The 23,960-nt window shown below is 41.0% G+C and overlaps 1 protein-coding gene across 3 annotated transcripts in view; it reads right to left on the reverse strand.

Annotated features, from left to right (window-relative positions):
* Positions 1-359: 359 nt before the first annotated feature.
* MYZAP (myocardial zonula adherens protein) overlaps positions 360-23,960 on the reverse strand; it is a 101,687-nt gene continuing 78,086 nt past the window's right edge. For all 3 annotated transcript variants that reach the window (XM_070579082.1, XM_008529089.2, XM_008529090.2), the window contains 3 exons: positions 21,930-22,013; positions 9,501-9,601; positions 360-1,324 (listed from right to left, as the gene is read on the reverse strand). In XM_070579082.1, the coding sequence (XP_070435183.1) occupies positions 1,228-1,324; positions 9,501-9,601; positions 21,930-22,013 (282 nt within the window). In that variant the 3' untranslated portion in view covers positions 360-1,227. The remainder of the gene's footprint in view (positions 1,325-9,500; positions 9,602-21,929; positions 22,014-23,960) is intronic.

Consider the following 23,960-nt stretch of genomic DNA (forward strand, 5'->3'; position numbering starts at 1 on the left):
GTCCGTGCCAGGGATCCAAACCTGCAAACCCTGGGCTGCTGAAACAGAGCACGTGAACTTAACCTCTATGCCACTGGGCCTGACCCCGTGGGGAGGGTAATTTTTTAACATACAAACTATTTTTGTATGTTATGACCATGAATCTATCTTAGTCTTTCTAGAAGGTGGGTACCTAGATAAACTTCACAGTTTAAAAATACACACACACTCTCTCTCACACACACACACCCTATCTTGTGGTTTGTAAAAACTTCTATGGACTGATTGAAAGAGCAGCGTAACCTGACTTTGACACTCCAGAGCCCACCTCTGCTCTCTCCTTCTGTGTGGTCACAGGTGCAACACAGAGACAACATCAGTAGAACAAAATATAGGGCATTTATTAAACGTATGTGGCATAGGTTATAATATTAAAGTAGAGCATGCATGAACAAATTACTCATTTGTTTAACAAAAACATCAATTGATCCTGAAAACATTAAATGATTACATTTCCACAACATACAAAATTCTCTTTCAGTTTAAGTGAGAAAGAAAAAAAAAAAATCACAGGTTGAATAAATACAGTGATTTCAGCTGGCCCAAGAAAGGCATAAGGCACAAATTAAACCCAGGGATTAGCAGGTCAGTATGAAGCGTGTCTGCCCACCCAAGGCCCGTCTCCAGTGGGGGCTCCCACAACTCTGCCCAGACCCTCTGCACCACGGGCGGAGAGCACTGCATGCTGGGACCCTGCCCTCCCAGGGCTGGGTGTCCCCAGGGCCCATGCTCCTGGGGACAGGCTTCTCTGCACCAGAGAAACACTGCCTCTAATACTTTTATGGGTAAACAAAATCTTCATGCTGTAACAAATGATCCTGGCGTGAATAACATGAAATTTCAAATTAACGCCCTTTTTCCTCCCAACCGAAGTCTAGCAAAACAGAAAACCAATTCTGAGGGAATTCTCCTGGCAGGACTTCAGTGTCTTCACAGAAATCTCAGGATGGCCCAGGACAGCAGGCTACGCTGGTCGAGTATTTGACATATGATCTTGTAAACCCCTCTTGCCTGCCCTCCCCCTCCGCCTCCACTTTCCTTCATGTTTTAGAAGCGGATCAGAACCTCAGCAATTTCCCTTCTGGCTTAAACTGTGTATAGGAGGAAGTAACAGTCACCTTTTTAGACCTCAGGCCACAGGGGTCCAGGGCCTTTGTCCATCTGTAAAAAGCGCCCACCTATGGATGCCTAAGTCAGTGTTTTCTTCATGGTTAACTCCAGGACTCGTGTGTATGGGGTATAGTTCCTGGAAGGCATGGCGATTTCACGAGTCCTACCTGTTGGGCTGAGAAATGAGAAAAGGCAGGTCAGGAAGATGAAACAAAATTCTCCAAACTCTTCAAGAGGTAAGACAGCTCTAGGAAATGGTTGTTCAACACAAAGATAGACTGTAAGAATGCAGTTGAATATTTCATTTAAATATTACAAGAGGGACCATTGTTTTTAGCAGCTTATAAAGGTTGTAGTAGGCATCAATGATTCAGAAAAAGATACAACATGCATTCAAGGAACTCATAATTGGTGGGAAAGATATGTACATAAATGACTTTAATACAATGTGTTAGGTACCGAAACGCAGACATAAAGAGCTGTGCTGGGTAGTCGCCATTTGCCCATTCAGATTTACTCTTCTTCTCCACCTTACTCTGTGCCCTGGGAAGCTGACGTCCCTCACCCTTTAGCTTCCAGTTGGTTTGGACCAGTTGGGAGATGGAAGCAGGGATGAGGGAATGGAAGGATAGAGAGGTCAGGACATTTGTTTCCTCCCAGCCAGGTTACAGCTTGTAGTTGGCTGGATTCCTCTGGCAAAGGCTACAGCTCCAGCTCTCCCCTCTGTCTCTTCTACAGCCTTTCTTCCCCTTCCTCTTCGGGCCCAGGCTGATAACAGTTTCCACTGTTGCTACCCCCAGAGTAAACCACTACCGTTTGTTTATTTCTCTTAAGGCTGCGCAAACCTGTGTAAATAGTCCCTTCAAGTCTCGTCCATCTTCCCTTCCTGCCAGGACCCTGAGCCATACAAGAATTAACAGAATTAACACAACAAGTGAGCATCACTAGGAGGGCTTCTGGAAATTCACATGGGGAAGGTGAATCTTGAAAGATGCCTAGGCACTCCTCAAGTGGGCAAGGGGGAGATGGGAATTCCAGGGAGAAGGGTGAACACAAAGGCCGCAGGCATGGAAAGGAGACACGTTTGCTGGGACTGGAGCAAAGAGTGCACAATGGAAAGTGGCAGAAGATGAGGCCTGGTGGAGGAGCGCCCTGTGTGCCCTGCCAAGGAGTTTAGAAGGGGACAGGGAGCCAATAAAGGTTTTTAAGGGGGGCATGATACGCTCATATTTTGATTCTAGCAAGACCCCTTGGCACCGCTGAGGGCTGACTGCAGAGGGGTCAGTCTGGAGGCAGAAGTTTAGTTCAGAGATTTGTTATTTAGGAGGTGAGACAGGCCGTGAGAACTTGAATTCTAACAGTAGCCCTGGAGGTGAAGTAGCAAGGAAAGGTTAGGGAGATATTTGGGAAGTAGAAATGATAGGATTTAGCGACTAAGATAGAGACATGTTCCATTTCTTTTTCCTCCTGGACAAATAATTCAACTACATTTCCCAGCCTCGCTTGCAATTCGCTGGGCCATGTGACTAAACAGGCAGAAATGATTTATATTATTTCCAGGTTTAGCCTGTAAGAATCTCTACATAATCCGCCATGCTCTCGCTCTCCCCTTTCACGCAGAGGATACAGTGGAATACCCAAGAGGACACCAAAGCCCAGGCAGGGTAGCTAGACGAAAGAATCCTGGGTTCCCAAATGACTGTGTGGAGCGAGGCCCATGCCAACCTGCCTGGGACCGTGGCGTGAGAAATCAATCTTTATTGTGCTTAGCCACTGAGATCTCTGGGTTATTTCTTACAGCAGCTGCATTCCTCATCCCAACTGATGCAATGACCAATGGTGCATATGGGATATGAGTCAACTCCCTTTCCCCTAACTTCCCACGTCCAATCATTCACCAAGTAGTATGGAATCTTCCTCCTTAACTTCTGTTTTGTTAACGGGCTTCTCTACTCCCTAAGCCACTGCCCTAGTTCAGGCTCTCATAACTTATCTTTTAATATTGGAACAGTAGCCTAAATGGTCTCCCTGCCTTCAGCGTTGGCAAAGTCTTCCCCCTCCCTAAATCCACTATCCATGTGGCTGTCAAAGATATCTTCCTAAAAAGACAACCGGAGCATATTACTGTTCTTAAAATTCATCAGAGTCTCCCCATCACTTCCTGGGTGAAGTCCAAACTCTGCATGGTCTAAAGGGCCTCACCATCTCCTGTTAGAGCTCCTGCCTGGCCTTGCTGAGCACACAGCTCTCATCATTTATCACACGGCTTCACACCTCTTTGCCAGTCTCACGCCATCCCCTCCGCCTCGAATGCTTCCCTAGTCAAATTGATCTGATGAATTCCTGCCTATATTTCAAGACTCAAACCAAACATCACCTCCTATATGACAATTTCCCCGATTCCTGGCACCAGTGATGGAAATGATCACTCCTTTCTTTATGTGCTCACAGCTTCCTTGAGCAGTGCTGCTCAATTTTCTGCTTCCCAAGGGTCACTTTTGCTAAACTTTCCCATCAGTAACATCTCCCACTAGACTGCAGTGATTTTCAACTAACGTGTAATAGGGAGACAGCTTCCTAATGGGATCTATTAGAAGCTTGGGGGGAATTTTAAACTTCACATGTCTCTCCCCAAGAGATCCAATATGTCTTTTCTGTGCTCTCCACCCACCCATCCCATATACACCTTGAAAATGACTTTCACCCAGGCTTCTGACTCATCAGTGGAAGCATCTCATTGCCCCACTAGTCTACGCATTTATCTCCTCTGCTAGGCATAACTTCTTGAAGGGTGAAAACCATATGCCACTCATCTTCATGACCCCAGCAGCAGCTCACACAGGCCAGGCACAGAGCTATCACTCCATATATGGATGACAAAGGGTATCAGAGGATGACAGATTTCGAGGAGTGAGCTGTCAGGGTGTCACCTGCCACAGACAGGAAGCCACAGGATCTGGCAACTCAGAGGACCCCAGTGACCTGACCAGGCAGTTTAGGGGAGTGCCAGGGGCAGAAGCCACACGGCAGTTTGTGCCAACTACTGTGAAAATTCCACATAACAGAAATGGTCTCCAGTGACAGTATCCTAAAAGCCCATAAAATGCAGAAATATTTATAAAGGTGGAACTTCTGGGTTTCAAAAACAGGCTCTCATACCCCAACCTTTCAAAAAGAAGTGAGGTATTTTATTTAGTTGATCACTAGGAAACAACAGGATTTCAAGAACACAAATAATTTCAACCACAGAACTGAAACATTAAGGTTATTGTTCACCTTTTATGACTCCATAAAGGGGCGGTTCCCCTGGGGGAAACAATAGCAGAATCAGCAAATACAGCTTTGACAGAAAGCTCCTTTGTGTTCTGCCCTCCTCAACAGGAATATGAAAGTGTTGGCATTTTAAAGCGCTTACTATGTGCCCAGTACTTATGACTTCGGGGAATATTTTTCATCAAATTGCACCTATTAAGACATAATCTATAAGTTTGCTGGAAACTAAGTTTCACTAAGGTCCAGGAGAAAGAGAAGAGGAGTCTCTTTCTTTTGGTTTTTTTGTTTTTCACTTTGTGAATGAAGGCAAGCTGACTTGAAATTGCTCTCAAATGCTTTCTTTAACATATTTCAAACTTTTCAAGTCAAACTCTTGAATCTTTTATATAGAATAGGTGTTTAAAAGCCCCTGAAATCGCAGAGAATGTCTTCTCAGTCCTTCCCTCTCTCCTTGCTCTATTAAGAGATTCTTGCTCTCCAGAAATTTGTGTAGCACAGAGGTGAGATGAAGGAGGGGAAGGATTTGAAGAGGAGAACTGGATGGTACTGAGCAGAGATGATGATACTAGTCTCAAGCAGGCTAGTGGCAGCGGGAATGGAAAAGTATGCAGCAAGTCATGAAGAAGAAGACAGCACCGTGTGAGTGAGTGAGTCTGGGAGAAAACAACTCATGGCTCAAAGGTGACTGCGATCCATTGAGCTTAGGTAACTGAGAAAGTCGGGGCAGCTAAACCAAACCGTGAAAATATGGTCACTGCACTGGGCACTTTACGCCTACATCTCAGTCATCTCAGCGAGATTCTGAGGGAATTACTATCAAAATCTTCCTGTTCTGGGTGAGGAAGCCAAGGGTCGATGAGCTTAGGAATTTGCCTAAAGCTGTAAACAAAGCAGGAGGCGGAGCCAGGACCCAAACCTAAGTCTAACTTTCAGCCAGTGTTCTTAACTACTACTAAGAGGAATCGACTTTGATGAAAAAAAGGACACAGCAGGAGATGGACATGGCTGGTATGGAGATCAAGTGGACCCCAGCTGGGAGTGCCCAGCAGGCAACCGTGGGAACGAGAACTTGTATTCAACAGAGAGGTTCAAACTACCCAGTGGCTCAGCCACAGGGAGGCGAGAGGTAAAGCTATGGGCTGGATGCCATCTTTGCAGAAACTACCATAACCAAGATAGAACCAGGAGGAGTTCCCATGGCAAGGACCTGGGAGAAGAAAGAGGAGACATCAAAATAAATAGAGGACAGGCCAGGGGAGTAGGGAGAGAACCAGAAGAGAAATGTCCTACGGGAAGCAGACATTCTTCTGCTTAGGAAGGACTGCCAAATGCTACAAGCGATGGCTCCAGTCAACAAACTTGGACTGAGTGACTGCCATGTGCGAGGCGCTAGTCTAAGGCAGTCACAGGGAGACTGCAATGAGTGACATGGATGAAATCCTTGCCCTCACGGAGCTTACATTCTAGTAAGAGAGGATAAACACAAAGAAGTAAAACGTGAGCAAGAATTGCTTCTTCCAAGTCCTTTATTAAATAAATAAATCATATAACACAGATCAGCTGCCTAAGTCCTTACTTGGTGTCTACCTTTCGTTCATTCAGCCAACAAATATTTATTGAGCATCAAGAAAATGCTTGACTAGGGGATGGCGGCCTAGGGTCCCTGTCCCCAGGAGTACAGAGTGTTGGCAGGGACAGGAGAAATTGGGGGACGGGGGGGTAATAAAAGGGGCTTAATGGCTCCGTAAGTAAAGAAAAGCTTTACCTCTGGCCTCCCTGTAAAGCTGATCCCATTTTTTTCAGCAGTACATAAAAACAGAGCAGATCTAATTGTATGTCAAATGTCATTAGCGATAGGACAGCATGTAACTCCTGTAGGTATAAGAAGAACTAAGTCGCAGGTTCTGTGCAACTCTTCAATGAGGTTTTATGACTCATGCCTGGAACACAACTGGGACCACTGATGTCTCAGCCTACAGAGATCCATCAATCACTGGGCCTTCCAGTGTTTTACACAGTGTCTAGAAGTTTCAAACCACTAACAGTCTAATTCAAGAGCTCAATGCATACCAAGGCACTATATATTCAATTAAGCTATCAATACCTTTAATAAAATCACTAACAACCACAAAAAAGTAAGTTAATGCAATTGTCTTAGCATACCCAAATTCACTTATATTTGATACAGTGTCTTATAGGTAAAATCAGAGTTTTTACTTAGTTAATAATAATAACAGTTATTATTTATTAAGTGCTTAACTTCAGTCTAGTTACCATGGAAATGCTTGATTTAACGTTTTCATTTAAGCCTCATAGCAACCCTATGAGATTTGATATTGTCATCTTCCTTCCCATTTTAAAGATGAAATAATCGAGGTTTAAGAGAGGGTAAGTGACTTGTCCAAGGCTGTGCTCAGCTAGCGGCTGCTGCACAGAGACCTCTGCAGCCCAAGGTTCCCCAGCTGAACCACACTGCCCAGTTCTTTGTGGGAGAAGAACAGGGTGAAGAACAAAACTCTTCTGCACAATTGAGGCTTGACTCAACACCTTCATTGATCTAAAACACTTCGGAGGAGACTGTTTTAAAAACACATGGGAAACACCATGGAATCCTTAATTAGTTAGATGCAAGTCTGAAGTCCAAGTAAGAACCAGGAATTTTGTTAGAACATACACAACATAATTAAGCAACTCTTTATTTATTGAGTATTTTAAAACTACAAATGGACCACACCAGGACTCAGAGGGCCTGGTTCTAATCCTGTCTGTGTGGCTTCCAGTGAATCACTGTCTCTCTGGACCTTGATTTTGGTATCTATAAAACACGGGGATTAAATTAGATTGGGGGTTCCAATTTGCTTTTGACCATGGAACTCTTTATATAAACAGAATCTTATTTGTAATCCAACATATGAAACACACTAAAAGCTGAGTTCCTCAGGTTTTTTGGGGGGTTGGGGGTGGAGGGTCCCCACAGGCCAGGTCCTGGCTAAGCTCCTTGCCCCCTGAGGCAGCCGGAGGCCCCTCTGCGAACCCCAGCACAGAGCATGCAGTTCCAAGAAGCTTGGGTGGAACAGTACTGTCCTGAATTATCTCCACAGATCCCAGGCTCCTCCCCACCCAGACTTCCACGGCGCCTTTCACATAGTAGGCACTTAATAATATTTGTGAGGAAACAAGTGAAATACTATTCTGCCTTTTCGGAAATGCGGATACGGAGTTTTCATTTCCTCTGCTGATTGACCCAGGTAGTTCAAGTACTAAGATGGATCCTGGGGGAAACCAAATGTTACATTTATGGAAAAGCTGCTTTCAGATACTGAAGTGGCTTCCAAGTTCACCGTGGCCATAAGTTAAGGGTCTGTCAGCACTTCCATTATGAAAACCGCTTTGTGGTTTCATAACTTAGCCATAAAAGTTTGCTGCAGGCTATCCTTCAGCATACAAATTGAAAACCTTGTTTTAAGCCAAAATGTGGGAATTAGAAAACAAACAATTTATTGGTTTCAGACACAGTTTTGTACCCGTCTTAGCCAAACAAGATTTATTATGTGGGCAATTAGAGTGGACTAAGCCACTTGGTTCTTGAACAATAAAAAAGGAGGGAAATGACCAAACTCTTTATATTCAAAAGGAGTCCCGGGACGTGATCAATCATTCTTCTGGGCTATGTTTTTATCATGTACTTTGTACGCCGCACTGATGAGACCTGGAGTCTATTTACATGTTCTCTTCCCTTTTTTCTTTCTTTTTAAACGCTTTCTGTTCATTATATCAGAATGATAAAATTACCTTGTTTTTACCAGAAAGCAAGCAATGTTAACGAGAACAATGTCAAAGAAAGAGCTTAATGCTGCTTTTGGTAAATACTTTGAGAAAGGCAAGTGGCTCATTTTAACAAACAAAAAATACTATATCAGTAATGAATAAAAATAGTCAGGGAGGAAAATGAGGCCTTGTTACACAATGTTAGAGCTGGGTAGACCTGAGAAGTCACCTAATCAAATGAATGACCTCACAGATTGGGGACCCAAGGCCCAGGAAGGAGAGTCCAGCCGGAAGGCACCCTGCTGCTAGCTGGGAGCGCTGGAACCAGGTAGTCTAGAGCCCAGCTTGATAATCGCTCCTCACCATTTCCCCCGAGATGGAACCATTCAAGGTTCCAGGGGTCTACAATTTTCAGGCCAAATAATTTCTAACACACCACACATAAATGCCCTTGATTACACAAGAGTATGCCCTCCTACATACACTATACGAGGTACTTTGTGACTCTGGTTACCTAAGTCACAGGCCACATGTCATCAGCATCCTTGTTATAAACTCGTTTCACGTCCTCTTTGGGCCAAGCACAGTTTTGAGCACCTTGAGATAGCGGGTTGGTCACTGTTCACAGGTTCTAATCTTACTAGTGAGAGACTGAGGCATGGCGTGTGGAGCAGCTTAACATGGAATGGGTCAGTCCTCTAGCTCGGAAATACGACTGAATGGACCAAGTTACAGTCATCATGTATCTGCCCATGACTGAGGCAGGCCATTTATTTACGGATCTGATCCAGTGCCTGATAATACTGTTACGGTACCGGGGAAGAGAGGAATTTCATTCAAGATTTAGACTCTCCTGCCTCTATGTTACTAAAGCACCTGTAGGTCTCTCTCACACTGCTGTAAATTACAGCCTACATATCTGTCTCTCCTTCTGGACCACACTCTGGGGCAGGAACCAAATCTCATTCTTCTCTAGCTTATAACTGTCTGGCACAGGGAAGGTACTCGACAGGTGTTTGCTGAATGAATGAATGAATGAATGAATAAACGAAGGAACAAATACGTGCACTCACTGATAGAGCCAATCTCTCTCTGAAGTGGCTTCCCCAGATCTCTCCTTCACTAGCCCCTCTGCCCTGCACGGTGCCCCTGCTCCCACAGAAAGCAGTCAGATGCCGCAGCAGCCACCATTTATCTTTGCAGAAATATTTTTAGTAGAAAGAATGCAATTCTGGTAATAACAGCCCAGTAAAGTATTTTCTTAAGTCAAAGAGGAATTTGAGTCAGAAAAACAGGAAATTCCTAAATACCTGGGTAGAAGATCACAGCTCACTCCAATCTCTCTGGTTTCCACATCAGTCTTGGACTGAGTTTCTATTAAATAGTCCAATCTGCTTTGTAGTTCATTATTCTAGAGATAAGGCAAAAAGGACTCTTAGTAAAGCAAATATGTTCCCCACAAATATGCATGATGTGATTTGTATGTATTATCAGATTTTCCCCCATGACATGGACATGTATCACAATGTATTCATTAAACATCTCTTATACAGTAGGAATTGAAGAAATACATTGATTGAATCCTTACAGATAGCTTTCTGTGCACATACATACATATGTATCCAATTTTACATAAACAGAAACAAAATATCCTAATCTATACAGTAATCTACTTTTTTCCACTCAGCGATTTGTTGTGAATACCTTTCCACATTTATTAGTTTTCTTTTTATGTCAACAAACTATTTTAATGGGTTCATAGCATTCCATTGTATGGATGTACATTATTTATTTAACTAGTCTCTTATTGATGGTCAGTTAGATATTTATCACTTTTTTTCAATTATAAATAAGGTACAGCTCAACTTTTAATACTCCCTCATTAAACCATAAAATGAGTAAGTCTATTAATTTAATTTAGTGGGAAATACCTCTATAAGTTAATAATTAGTATTTCATAGGTGTGGAAAATTCAGAATCTCAAACATATAAAGTAGAACAAGCTCCCTGGGATTAAAATTAGCATTCTAAATAGTTTTTTTTCAGGCCAGAGCCAAACATTACATAGGTTGATGATTAGATGCTCAGGAATTGGAAATTTGCCCCACGGGGGAAATGAAGGAACAAGAAGCAAGAAAGCTGAGGATACTGGAATGAAAACAGATGAATGATGGAGCTAGGGCAAAAACACACACGCAAAATTCAAAAAGAGGTTAACAGCGGTTATCTCTGTGTATTGAGTTTTTGGATATTTTTTTAAAAGTTCTTCTGCATATTTTTCTGTAATGCCAAACTAAATTTTCACGAGGAGGTAATGACCATGTCTAGCTTCCTGGCTGTACTGTTGGAGCATGGCATGTAGGAGATGCAAGATAAGTATTTACTGAATAAATAAAAGTATAAATGCTTTTACAAGGAGCACAATATTTGCATAACCAGAAAAAATTAAAGCATTTGTCTTTTCTTCTTTTTAAGTTGGAGCTGAAGCTGAGGCATTCTAAGACACTAGATAACAGATGAAAGTTGAAAAGTTCTATGGAAACACAAGCTCATTTGTTTTGAAAGAAAGAATGTGAGTTACAGCTCAGTAGCTCCTGCTCTGAATGGTGATACCAAGGAGCCGAGCAGCAGCCCCGGTACAAACTCCTGTTCTGTAGGATGTGAAGGTCTACGGATCCCTTCTGATAAATGGGAAACGGTGTAAAGGGAGAAAATGCATTCCAGATTCCCTAGCAGCTGACAAGCCATGACACATCTATGTGCTCCGAATCTATCACCTGACGCTCAGTATGGGAGAATGGTGCTGGCTTACTGCCAGAGGTACATCACCTTTACACACACACACACACACAGCTTCCATGGCAATATTTGGACTCTCTTATTCATAAGAAAAGAGAAAGGCAGAAGAGGGCTGCCTTTTAGTAAGCTCCAGCAATCCCATCACCTTAGCCCTTCTCAGTGTAGACTTTAATCACTACGATTTCAAAGATTCCATTAACAATTTAATGTAAGCAGTAAAATAACTGAGTATCTACTATTTATCAGGTGGTGTTTAAAGTTAGGTAAGGGGAGGTAGGTATCAGTTAAAAGAAAGAGGGCATGATTCGCAACCCTTGTGGAGCTCAGTCTTGGGGTGGGTACTGAAAACTAAGCAGAAAATGACAGAATAAAGTGGCAAGTCTCATGCCAGAGAAGCCATGGAATACTAAGGGGGAATCAGAGGAGATGCCTGACTCAAGATGGCGAGAAGAACTGAATTGTCTGTGAAGATTTTCTGGAGTTAGGCGAGGGAAAGAGAGTAAGAGAAACAATGGGGATGGGTATTCCAGAATTGGGGAAACATACCGGGTTGAGAATAGGCACCTTACTGTAGTATACAGGTGGGCAGGAACCGGATATGAAGGGCTACGTATGCCATTACCAACACCTTACACCCGATCCTCTAAGACCAAGGTCAACACTAGATTTTATTTCAATCACTTGGGCTCCCAAGTGAAGACGGTATTGAAAGGAAATAAAACCACAGGCAGGAAAATCATCCAGAACGTCACTGCAGTTTTCCAGTTAAAAGAGTGAGAGCTGCACTTCTTGTATAGAGGAGTAAGTGCCTAACAAACAGATCCCCCTCAAAGAATAGCTATCAACTCTGGATAAAGACACAACACAACTACTGAGGTCTCTGGAGACTGAACAAGGACAAGCAAGTTTCAGAGGGAGGCAAAACCTGGAGCAAGTGACAAGCATAGAATGGGTTCTTTGTGATTCATTTATTCGTTTCCCGTTTGCAGCTTTGCCCAAGAGTAGTACAGTCACGGTGGTAGCTGAATAGATACAGTGAAAATTCAAGAGAAAGATCATCTTTCTGGTAGAAAAAACAGGGGAAGGAGTCCAGGAGCCATCACTCACCACAGCATGGCAGGGTGTGTCTGGGTCTAACCAAATTCACTACCTTCTAAAACAAAAACCTCAACATTCTTCAGAACAGTAAAACACAATCCAAAGTCTCCACGATAAAACATTTACAATATCCAGATTATAACCCAAAATTACTTGACATAGAAGAGTTAGGAAAAGTGACCCACTCCCAGGGGAAAAGAGAATCAATAGATGCCAATCCTGAGATGACTCAGATGTTGGAATTTTCAGACAAGGATTTTAAAACAGCTATTGTAACTATGCTCAATGAAGTAAGAGAAAAATGTGCTTGTAAATGATGAAGTAGTAGAAAATAAAGGCAACAGAAAGAAATAAAAACTACAAAAAAATGGAAATTTTAGAACAGAAAAATACGACTGAAATTTAAAAAATATATATCACTAGATTAACTTAAGAAAAGAATGGAGATGACAAAGGAAGGAGTCAGTAAACTTGAAGACACATTAATAGAAATCAATCAAAATAAGATAAAGAAAGGAAAGATTAAAAATAATAAATGGAGCTTCATGAAATTGTGGAACAATTTCCAAACGTCTAGCATAGGGATACTGGAATCACAGAAGGAAACGAGAGAGAAACTAAAGCAGAATAAATATTCAAAGAAATATGGCTGAACACTTTCCAAATTTGGTGAAAGACATAACCTTACAAATTCAAGAAGCTTGGCAAACCCTAAACAGAGTAAGTTCAAAGAGAAACACACCCTGGCACATCAGAGTCAAACTACTAAAAACCAGAACTAAAGAAAAATCTTGAAAGCCATCCTATTACACATAGGGGAACAACAGCTTGAAATACCACAGATTTCTCATCAAAAACTGTGGAAGCCAGAAACAGCAAGCACTAAGAGAAACAAACTGTCAACCTAGAACTCTGTATGTTTCAATAGTGAAGATGAAATAACGACCTTACTTTCAGATAAGAGAAACTAAGTGAATTTGTCACTATCTGACCTGCACTATATGACACGCGAAATAAAAGTTCCTGAGGCTGAAGAAAGAGGATATCAGAGAAAAGCTCAGATTTGCAGGAATGAATGAAGAACATCAGAAATAGTATATGAGTAAATATGAAAGACTATATTTCCTCTTAATTTCTTTAAAATACATATGATTGTGAAAGCAAAAATTGTAACAATGTATTGTGGGTTTACACGGTATGCAGATACAATATATAAAATAACTATAACAGTGGGCGGAGGGGTTAGTGGGCCTATATCATTGCCAGATTTCTACATTTTACACAAAGCAGTACAATATTACCTGTAAGTGGATTGTAAACAGTCAATGATGTGCATTGTAATACCTAGAGCAACCACTAATATAGTAGAGAAAAGAGACATAGCAAAATGCCAATTGATAAGTCAAAATGGAATTCTAAGAACTAATCCAAAGGAAGGCAAGAAGGGGACAACAAAACAAAAAAAATAAACTAGAGGGAATAAACAGAAAACAAACAATAAAATGGTAGACCTAAATCCAACCATATCTATAATAATTAAATATCAGTGGGCTATACACTCCAATTAAAGGACAGAGACAATCAGAATGTATAGAAAAGCAAGACCCAACTATATATTGTCTACAAGAGATGCCCTTTAAATACAGAGACAGGGATCAGCTGAAAATAAGTGGATGGAAAAGGCATACCATGCAAACAGTAAACATGAGAGGACAAGAATGGCTAAATTAATATCCGATAAAATAGACTTCAAGACAAAGAGGATGAACAAAGGTAGCAACCGATATTTCCTAATAATGAAAAGGTCAATTCATCACCAAGACACAACAATCAAAAATGTATGCATCATTGAGAGCCTCAAAATATATGAAGTAAAAAACAGCAGAATTAAAGAAAGAAATATGGTTTAAAACCATAGGAAGGGATTTTTAACAGCCCTCTCTCAGCAATTGATAGAACAATTGTACAAAAACCAGGAAAAACATAAATAACCTAAACAATATTATCAACCAACTAAATCTAATTGATATTTATAGTACACACACAAAAACAGAATATGTATTTTTTATAATATTTAACCAAGAGAAACCATATGCTGAGTCATATAACAAGTCTCAATAAATTTAAAAGAATTAAAACCATACAAAACAAATTCTCTGACCATAACTAAATTAAAAATAAAAAACCATAAGATATCTAAGAAAACCTCAAATATTTGGAAGTTAACACACTTGTAAATAATCCATAAGTCAAAGAAGAACCTCAAAGGAAATTAGCCAATATTTTGACCTGGATGATAATGAAAATACAACATATCAAAGCTTGCGGGATGGAGCTGAAGCACAGCTGAGAGGGGCATTTAGAACTTTAAAGGCTTATGCTAGAAAAGAAGAGAGGTCTAAAGTCAGTGACCTAAGGTCCACCCCAAGCAGCCAGAAAAAGAAGGGCAAAGTAATATCAAAATAATTAGAAGGACAGGAGTAATGAATATCAGAGCAAAATTCAATAAAATAGAAAAGAGACAGACAATAGAGAATATCAACAAAGCCAAAGCTACTTCAATTTTTTGGAAAATCAACAAAATTGATAACCCCCTAGCTAGACTGACTAAAGAAGAAAGGGGGTACAAATCATCGATATCAGGAACTAAAGAGTCACCAAAAGGAAACAATGGATATCTGTGTGGGAAAAAAGAATATCCACCCTTACTTCACACAAAACACACAAATTAACTCCAAATAGATCATAGATCTAAATTAAAAAGCAAAAATAATAAAATTTTTAGAGGAAATCATTTTTACAGGAGAAAATCTCTGTGACCTCGTAGTAGGCAAAGATTTCTCAGGAAACAAATAACAAAAACCATAGAAGAAAAAATTAATAAACTGAACTCTTTTCAAAAACAAAAACCAAAATAAAAGTATCTTCAAAATATATCATTAAAAAAATTAAAAAGCAAGTCATGGAGTGGGAGAAAATGTTCACAATGCATATATCTGACAAAGAACTGGTCTCCAGAATATATAAAGAACTCTTACAACTCAATAATAAGAAAACTAAAAATTCAATAAAATAATGGGCAAGAGATTTGAATAGATGCTTCAAAAAACAAGATATATAAATGGGCAACAAGCATTTTAAAAGATGCTCAACATCACTAGTAACTATCAAAATGCAAATAAAATCCACAATGAGATACCACACAGCCTCTAGAATGGCTAAATTTAAAAGACTGACAATACTAAGTTAAAGAGAGGATGTGGAGAAACTGGAACACTAGAACTGCTGGTGAGTGGGGCCGGCCTGGTGGCAGTGGTTAAGAGCGCACATTCCGCTTTGGTGGCCCGGGTTCACCGGTTCAGATCCTGGGTGCGGACATGGTACCACTTGGCAAGCCATGCTGTGGTAGGCATTCCACATATAAAACAGAGGAAGATGGGCATGGATGTTAGCTCAGGGCCAGTCTTCCTCAGCAGAAAGAGGAGGATTGGCGGCAGATGTTAGCTCAGGGCTAATCTTCCTCAAAAAAAAAAAAAAAAAAAGAACTGCTGGTGGGAATGTGAAATACTGCAAGCCCTTTGATAAACTGTTTGACGGCTTCTTTAAAAGTTAAACCCATATGGACCATACAATCCAGCTATTCCACTAGTACTAGGAATTTACCCAAGAGGAATAAAAACATCTGTCCACATAATGACTTGTACGGTAATGTTCATAGCAGCTTTATTCACAATAGCCCCAAGCTGGAAACAACTCAGATGTATATCAACAAGTGAATGGATAAATAAATTGTGGTATATTCATACAATGGAATACCACTCTGCAATAAAAAGGAATATATGCAACATAGCCATTTCTCAAATCATTATGCCAAGTGAAAGAAGCTAGCCACAAAAGAGTACCTACTACATGATCCCACTTATATAAAATGCAAACTAGTCTGTAATGACAAAAAGTCAGAAAGTGACCCCTCCCCAAAAAGAGATCAGTGGATGCTTGGGGCTGAATGGAGAGATGGGTTGCATAGGGAAACACAGAGTCTTAGGGGAGTGATGGAAATGTTCTGTATCCTGCTTGGGGTGGTGGTTTCTTTCACAGGCATATACAACTGTCAAGACTCATCCAACTACACACTATTTTTTTGACTGAGGTATAATTGACATATCACATTATGTTATTTCAAGTGTACAACATAATGATTCAATATTTGTATACACTGAGAAATGATCACCACAATAAGTCCAGTTAACATCCGTCATTATACACTTTAAATAGGTGTCGTTTATTTACATAAATTAATACACAACAAGGTTGACAAAAAGAATACAATAAAAGATGGTGAAAGCCTGAACACGGACAGCAGGAGGAAAGTTAGAGAGGGAGGGACAAATTTATGAAATACTTAAAACGATAAAATGGACAGCACTTGACGGAGGAAACAAACACTATCTGCTCACAGTCTTGCAGAATATGACTAAAGGGGACAGACGAAGAGCAGCCGCAGAAGCCGCCAGCCTGTGCTCTGTAAAAGATGGCTTCTGGGACCGAGTTCCAGAGTTCTCCTCCTTTCAAACACCACCCCCTTGTGTTTAGATGTGAAATGCATACCACCCGGCAGCTTGGGAGGCTGTGTGCCTTCCAGGAAGAAAGGACCTGGTATGGCACCTTTTGGCATTTTTTGGAAATTACGTCACAGATACATGGCAGCCACCTCCTCCCCCATCTCCCTCAGGCCCAGGGGAGCGAGCAGCCAGAGCTGCAGCACATGCACTAAACAAGAATGTGCGTCCAATAAAATGCGTACATGGAGCCCTGGTGCCTGGTGCTGCCGCCCCAGTATCACACAGGAAAATTAATAATAGTCCCAGGAATGCACGACAGACATGCTGAGAGGTTTATGCACCACACAACACACATTAAATGCAGGATGGACAAAACCAAGATATTTGACTCCTTTCCTGACTTGAATTTAGCTGTAAGTTTAGGATTTTCAACAGAGAAAAAAACGAAGAGGCATCTGTGCAGAGTTTCAGAAAGCTTATCAATCTTATGAAGATATATACTTGCAATTTTATTTTAATAACATTTTCTGTATTGGAAATAAGGAATGGGAATTTCTTCTTCAAGAGGTGAGCAAATTAAAAAATTGGAGAAATAGAAAACAACAACAAAAAAGGGCATATTTTTGTATCAGGAAGATTTTGAATGGATGAAATGCAGTGTGATGGGGCCAGGCTAGAGCAAGATTTTAGGGATCTGGTAGGGGTGGGAGTTGCAAAATCTAATGAGTTTAAGTACCAGTAAGTACAAATGATGAATTCAGGGACCAAAATAATCCACATTCTCTATTTAAAAGAAGGAGGAGGGGGCTGGCCCTGTGGCCAAGTGGTTAAGTTTGCCTGCTCTGCTGTGGCAGCCCAGGGTTTCATCAGTTTGGATCCTGGGCATGGACCTAGTGCCACTCATTAGGCCATGCCGAGATGGTGTCCCACACAGCAGAACTAGAGAGACCTACAGCTAGGATATATAACTGCGTACTGGGGCGGGGCTTTTCGGAGAGGGAAAAAAAAGAGGAAGATTGGCAATAGATGTAGCTCAGGGCCAATCTTTAATTAAAATAAAAAGGAGGAGGAGGAGGAGGATGGGGAGGAACAGGAGGAGAAGGAAGATGAGGAGGAGGAGGAAGAAGAAATATATATCAATAACAATGAAAAGAGTCTCTGGAACCTAGACAATTGAAGAAACGGTAAATATATATGGCATTTACTATGAGCCATGTACTTTTCAAATCACTTATTATTAACTAATTTAATCCTTGTAACAACTCTACGGAGAGGATATCATTTTAAAGAGAGGATTCCCATTTACAGATGAGCAAACTGAGTTAGGCAACTTTGCTCAAGATCATATAACTAGTAAGCCGCAAGGCTGAGATTTGAACTCAGGCAGTCTGACTCCAGAGTCTGCAATTAGGCCCCTAATAAAAGGTAGCTACTTTATTAATAAGATTGGGATATGCGAGGTTACCAGATTTATACACTAAAACTTTTCTAAGGTATCCGAAACACCACCAATGGCATTGTTGTGACATAAGGCAGGGGATGGAACACTATGGTATAAAAATTACTGGTATTAGAATAGGTCAACATAATAGAAATTCTCAGTGGCCAGAAGAACTCTGTATTACAAAGCTATATAATTAAATAAATTTGGAAAACCTTGATGCGACCTCATAATCTTGAAAGACATACATTTCCCCCAATTCTATCACTACTAAAATTGGCCTAACAGTACGCACAGCGATTTAGCCCACTTCCAATTCTCATGCCCAGATAGTCTTCAATATAGTTCCCCACTAAAATGAGTCAGGCCTCCACAGGGACAAGCCAATTCCATAACCTGGGACAGGACAAGAATAAGGATAGGCCTGGAATACCTTGTTGCTGCCACATAGTAAGAATGACTCCAAGAGCATCAGGAACCCTGCCACATGGGCAGAGAAGTCAACATAGGAGAACTCTCCCCGCTGAGCTGTGACAATTTGTGCATCAAAAAAAGGAGGAGGAGAAGGAAATAATAATGGAAACAAGTTGAGTCTGTGAATGCCTTGTGTTCATATGTCACTCAAAAGGAAAGTTAAAGTGTACAAAAAGATAGTTTCCATAGGAAAGAAGGGTGACTCTAATATTAAAGATTTGTTACAATTTGTATTGGTTTCTAAAACTAGGAAGCATTAACATACAGGGTGATTTCATTTCTTTTACAGAGCATTAATTTTATGTCTGTTTATAAAATGTCTACGCTAAGCAGGAAAGAATAACAAACGGAAATGTAAGTCAGGTGGTCCCAAGACTTTCAGGCCCACAGGACTCTTGGCGCTGGTCTTCATACAACAACCAGGTGGAAAGGGGGCCGGTGGTTCATCGCCCATAGTGGTCACACACAATTAGCAGGGAAACAACAGCCAGCAGTGGGTTTGTAACATGATAAACCAGGCACACAGCCTAAAGAGGAAAGCCAGGTATTCAAACTCAATCTCTCATCTCTTAGGAGATGAAATCTCTATCTGGCCCAACAAAGGATGGTAAAGTATTAATAAAGAATGCATAAGTTTTTAATAGTGCTAAAGACTAGGTCAATGCATCACAGTGATAAGGGGTCCTGAGTTTGAATCACCTGGAAGCCACCTAGTCCTGTGACCTGCCCAAGAATTAGCAGGTTGGTACCCACATCCTCTAACCTTAGCTATTCAGAAAAAGTGTTCTATCTCCTTTGGATCTGAAAGATCACTGCACCTGCCCGGAAAGTGTCAAAGTGATGTTCACTCTAAGAAAACTTTGCAATAAGCAAAACAGTAGCCTTGGGAAGATATAAAAAACAAGAACAGAAATAATGAATAAAAAAATTAAACTTAAGATATTTAGCATTTTATAATTAAAGTATAAATGTATTATTACATCTTGTCATTATATAACTTATTTTGTGTATGTTTCATCTGCTATTTAAGGTAGATGAGAGAAGTGGTCAAAAGGAATCAGCTGTACTAAATTTGTAGTGGAATTTAAATAGTTTAAGAAAATTTAATCAAGCAAATGTATAATCAATGTTTAAATGCTCAAGGAGAACTGGTTTTTTAAAGTCTTGCTTATTGGATATACAGGGCAGACACGGCCAGCCCCGCTCATATCCTCTGGACACTCACCATTTCCTGACATGCCACTTGTGATTCCCTACCTGGGGGATTCCTCTGCCCACAAGAGTCCAGTTGGTTCCGCCCAAGGCAGGCCAGAACGGCCACAACCCCCAGGAGCAGGACTCAACCAACGACTGATGGGAGTCAGTGGATAAACGCCCTAGCCTTCTGACCTTTTGGTAAGGCTAACTTAACTCACAGGCCAGTACACACCATCTCCTAGAGACCCCAGGGCAAGTGAGCCACAGCCGCCCACAGTGGTAACCTCCTCAGTACGGCTTCCATTATTGGCTTTCATCCTTTCTCTGACTCATCTCCACCCTCTCCTACTGGGGCTTCCTGGGATTCTCTCCCAAATGAAATATATGGACTCATACACATCTCAGGGTGTGGGCAACCCAAACTAAGGAGAAGAGACGAGTTTAATGAATCAAGCATTAAACAAGGCACACGTATGTGTACAGCTCATGCACAATATCCCCTGGACATTTCATAACCTACCATAAGAGAGCTGGTTTGAGCAGCAAAGTCAGGGGGGTGGGGCACTGTCTGGGGGGACCTTCTGCCTCTCCTGTCAGCATCTCTTTCCTCTCTCCTGGAACCACCCTCTCTCTGCACCAGGACACACACTCTCGACTCTCACTGGGGAAGGTCTGATTCACCCCACAGGGAGCTGCGATTTCAGAGGGCAATCTTAGAAACAGAAATATCCATTCCTAAGGCTGGAGCTGGACCAGGGACCGTGGAGGGGATGATATGAGTAGGACAGGGTAAGTATCCATTTACTCAGCTGTAGGACACTCATACTCTTGGGCCTTGAATCTGCTACCACCTCCGCATAGGCCATGAGGGACTTCTGGTTATGACTTTTCTAGGCAGCCTCTCAAAAACAGAGTAAATGAAGACCCAGCTTGCCATCCCTACAAACATGGTGGTTAACAGCTCAGGCTTTGCATTCAGGCCTACCCATTTTACTGTCACCTTGGGCAGGTTCCTTAATGTCCCTGAACCTCAGTTTCCCCATCTATAAAATGGGGGAAATATCATCTAACTCATAGGGCATCCCTCTTAATAAAGAGAGAACAACACTAATAAGTTAAAAATTTTTGAGGGCTTAATACCCACCAGGCCCTTTCTATGCATTCTCATTGCAGGGTCACACAGACGTATCTCAATTTCGAATTATAAGAAACCTCCCCAGGGTACCCAGCTAATAAGAAGCAGATCGAGCTTCAAACTTGGGTAAGTCTGATTCCACTCAGTGTTATACTAAGGATATGGAAAGTAATTAACAGCGCCCAACACACACTAGGTGCTTAATAAATGTCATTTCTTTCCTGTCACCTTACTTCATCATTCTCTCCTGGGCTGTCTCCCACTGCAGAAGGACTAAAGTGAGGAGCACACACAAGTAGAGATTCACGGAGGCTCAATGCCAAGCTCTTAATAAGGAGCCTTCAGAGCAAATAGATTTTGGCTGCTTCTTCTATTAATACCCAGGCTCTTAAGGTTCTTCCAACTCCTTAATTTCCTTCTCTGGAACCTACACAAAATCCCCAAAATGACTTTCAAAAAGTCAGAAAGTCAAGAATAAAAAATATCTTAAAATTTCAGGTGAAATTAAGTCACCTCTAAAACACGCTGACACAATGTCACAGAAGAGTTCTGGATCAGGACTCTGTCTTGTAACCTCACTCTGGCATTAAGCTGGATGACCTTGGGCAAAGCCACCTGCCTTCTCTGTGCCTCTTTTTTTTTTTCATTTGTTAATACAGAGATATTACTCCTCGTCTTGCCTTTCTAAAAGTACTGAGAGAATCATGTGAGGCATGTGTGTGAAAATACTTCACAAATGGGGGAACTTATCAGTATTAATCAAGTGCTTATCAGACTTGCTAAGAAAATTCTTGAACAAGAAAACCGAGAGCCAAAAAGCCGAGGTGAACAGCAAGCTGGAACGAGGAGAGGCAGGTGGTTAAGAAAAACTAGCTGTCAGAACCTCATTTTCAGTGCTGGCAGTTAACCTTCAATCAATTTTATAAGGCCAGGAAATAGCCATATTTTTAATTAAGTGTCGGCAGTGGTAGACTCAGCAACATAAAATTTAATGGTGGGGAAGACACCAACTTAAAGAAACACAGCTTCTTACCTCTCCTTCTAAGAAAGATATCTTTTCTAAAAGCTGCAGTATTAAGAGCTGTTTCTGTTGCACCTTTTTCTTTAATGATTCAATCTAGAAAGAAACAAATAGAAAATTGTTAATCAAAAATGTAGAACTGTACAAGTCAATTACCTGAAAGACATGCCTTTGGTTTTCATTCAACCAGAACCCTATTCATTGATTCTTTGTGTTTCATGGAACAGCATTAACACAGGATGCTCCATGGAAAGGGGCTTCTGTGGGACATCAGAGAAGCTTGGGACATCAGACCTGATTTTGGAGTCACATCTCATTAGGATTGTTTAACTTAGCATTTCCATACTGATTTTGCCATATAACCCTTCTTAACATCCCACAGATGTCCCAGAGAACAAGCTTTGGGAAATGCAGAGACAACTCTACACACACAAAAAATTATTCAGCTTGAATTTATGAGGCACCCTGCATTTTAAACATTCGGCTCTGTTATTCCTGTTAGTTCATTCGTATTTATTCAACCAGGTGTCAAAAGTTTTGGGCTGGGGAAAGGGTCATTGTCACTAAAAGTGCTAATGAAATTCAGAGGACTGAGGACTTATGTGGCCTGGGGCAGGCAGGAAGGCTGCCAGAAGGCAGAGGCGTGAGCTGGGCCTTCACCTGTGTCTTTAGAATGTGTTCTCCCTTGGGCAACCCCAGCTTTGTCTTCCATTCGTGTATCACGTCTCCACACACAAGCTGTGGAGGAGTCAGGGTGCTCCGTAACACCTCGTTACACAGGCTTAATTGTGAAAGCACAGTTCACAGATTCAAACAAATAAAACTAAACCAAAAGGAAAAAAAAGTGAATCCTAAAACTTGGAAATGAACTGAAATATAGGAACTTAACTGTATATCAAATTCATGAAAAGAATTCAAGTGTTGCTAGAACAAGGTATTTGTATATATTTAGTAGAACGTATTCCAAGCACAAACAGAACTGCAAAGAAATCTCTTATTCGCTAAGAAAATTGTTAGTAGTAATATCAGTATTGTTATTCTGAAACTATTTGATATCTATTATAGTATAATAACATTTGGAACCAAGATTTTTAGCGCAAGAGAAAGAAACACAAGTGTCAAATCTAAGAAGTAAAGAAGGTTTTGTCAAATTTGAAACGAAAACATCAGTATGAACTCACAATCTTTTATTTTCTTTAGTTAAATATGCATTTCCTAGCTCTGTCCACTGAGAAAACTTAGAAGCAACAACAATAAGCACATAATATATCCAGATTGTGGTCTCTAAATGCCATTCCCCACCAATAAAAACACAGACACCCTGGAGGAATGGACCATTCCAGAGGGCAAAAAATATGCTACATGAACCCAAGACACCTTGTTTTGCCTGAAAACAAGGACATGAAGGGTCTCCCATGGGCCAAGGATGGGACAATTTGAGCATCAAAAAGAATAATGAGAGCACAGACATTTCTCCAAAGAAGATATATGGATGGCCAATAGGCACATGAAAAGATGCTCATCATCACTGATCATCAGGGAAATGCAAATCAAAACTACACTAAGATATCACCTTACACCCATTAGAATGACAAAAATAACCAAAACAAAAAGTAACAAATGTTCGAGAAGTTGTGGAGAAAAAGGAACCCTCATACGCTGCTGGTGGGAAGGCAAACTGGTGCAGCAACTATGGAAAACAGTATGGAGATTTCTCAAAAAATTAAAAATAGAAACACCATATGACCCAGCCATCCCGCTACTGGGTATCTATCCAAAGAGCTTGAAGTCAGCAATTCCAAAGGTCCCATGCACCCCAATGTTCACTGCAGCATTATTTACAACAGCTAAGATGTGGAAGCAACGTAAGTGCCCATTAACTGATGATTGGATAAAGAAGATATGGTATATATATACAATGGAATACTACTCAGCCATAAAAAAGAATAAAATCGTCCCATTCACAACAACATGGATGGACTTTGAGGGAATTATGTTAAGTGAAATAATCCAGATAGAGAAGGACAATCTCTGTATAACTCT

The sequence above is a fragment of the Equus przewalskii genome, chromosome 1, assembly GCF_037783145.1.
Source record: "Equus przewalskii isolate Varuska chromosome 1, EquPr2, whole genome shotgun sequence".
NCBI lineage: Eukaryota > Metazoa > Chordata > Mammalia > Perissodactyla > Equidae > Equus > Equus przewalskii.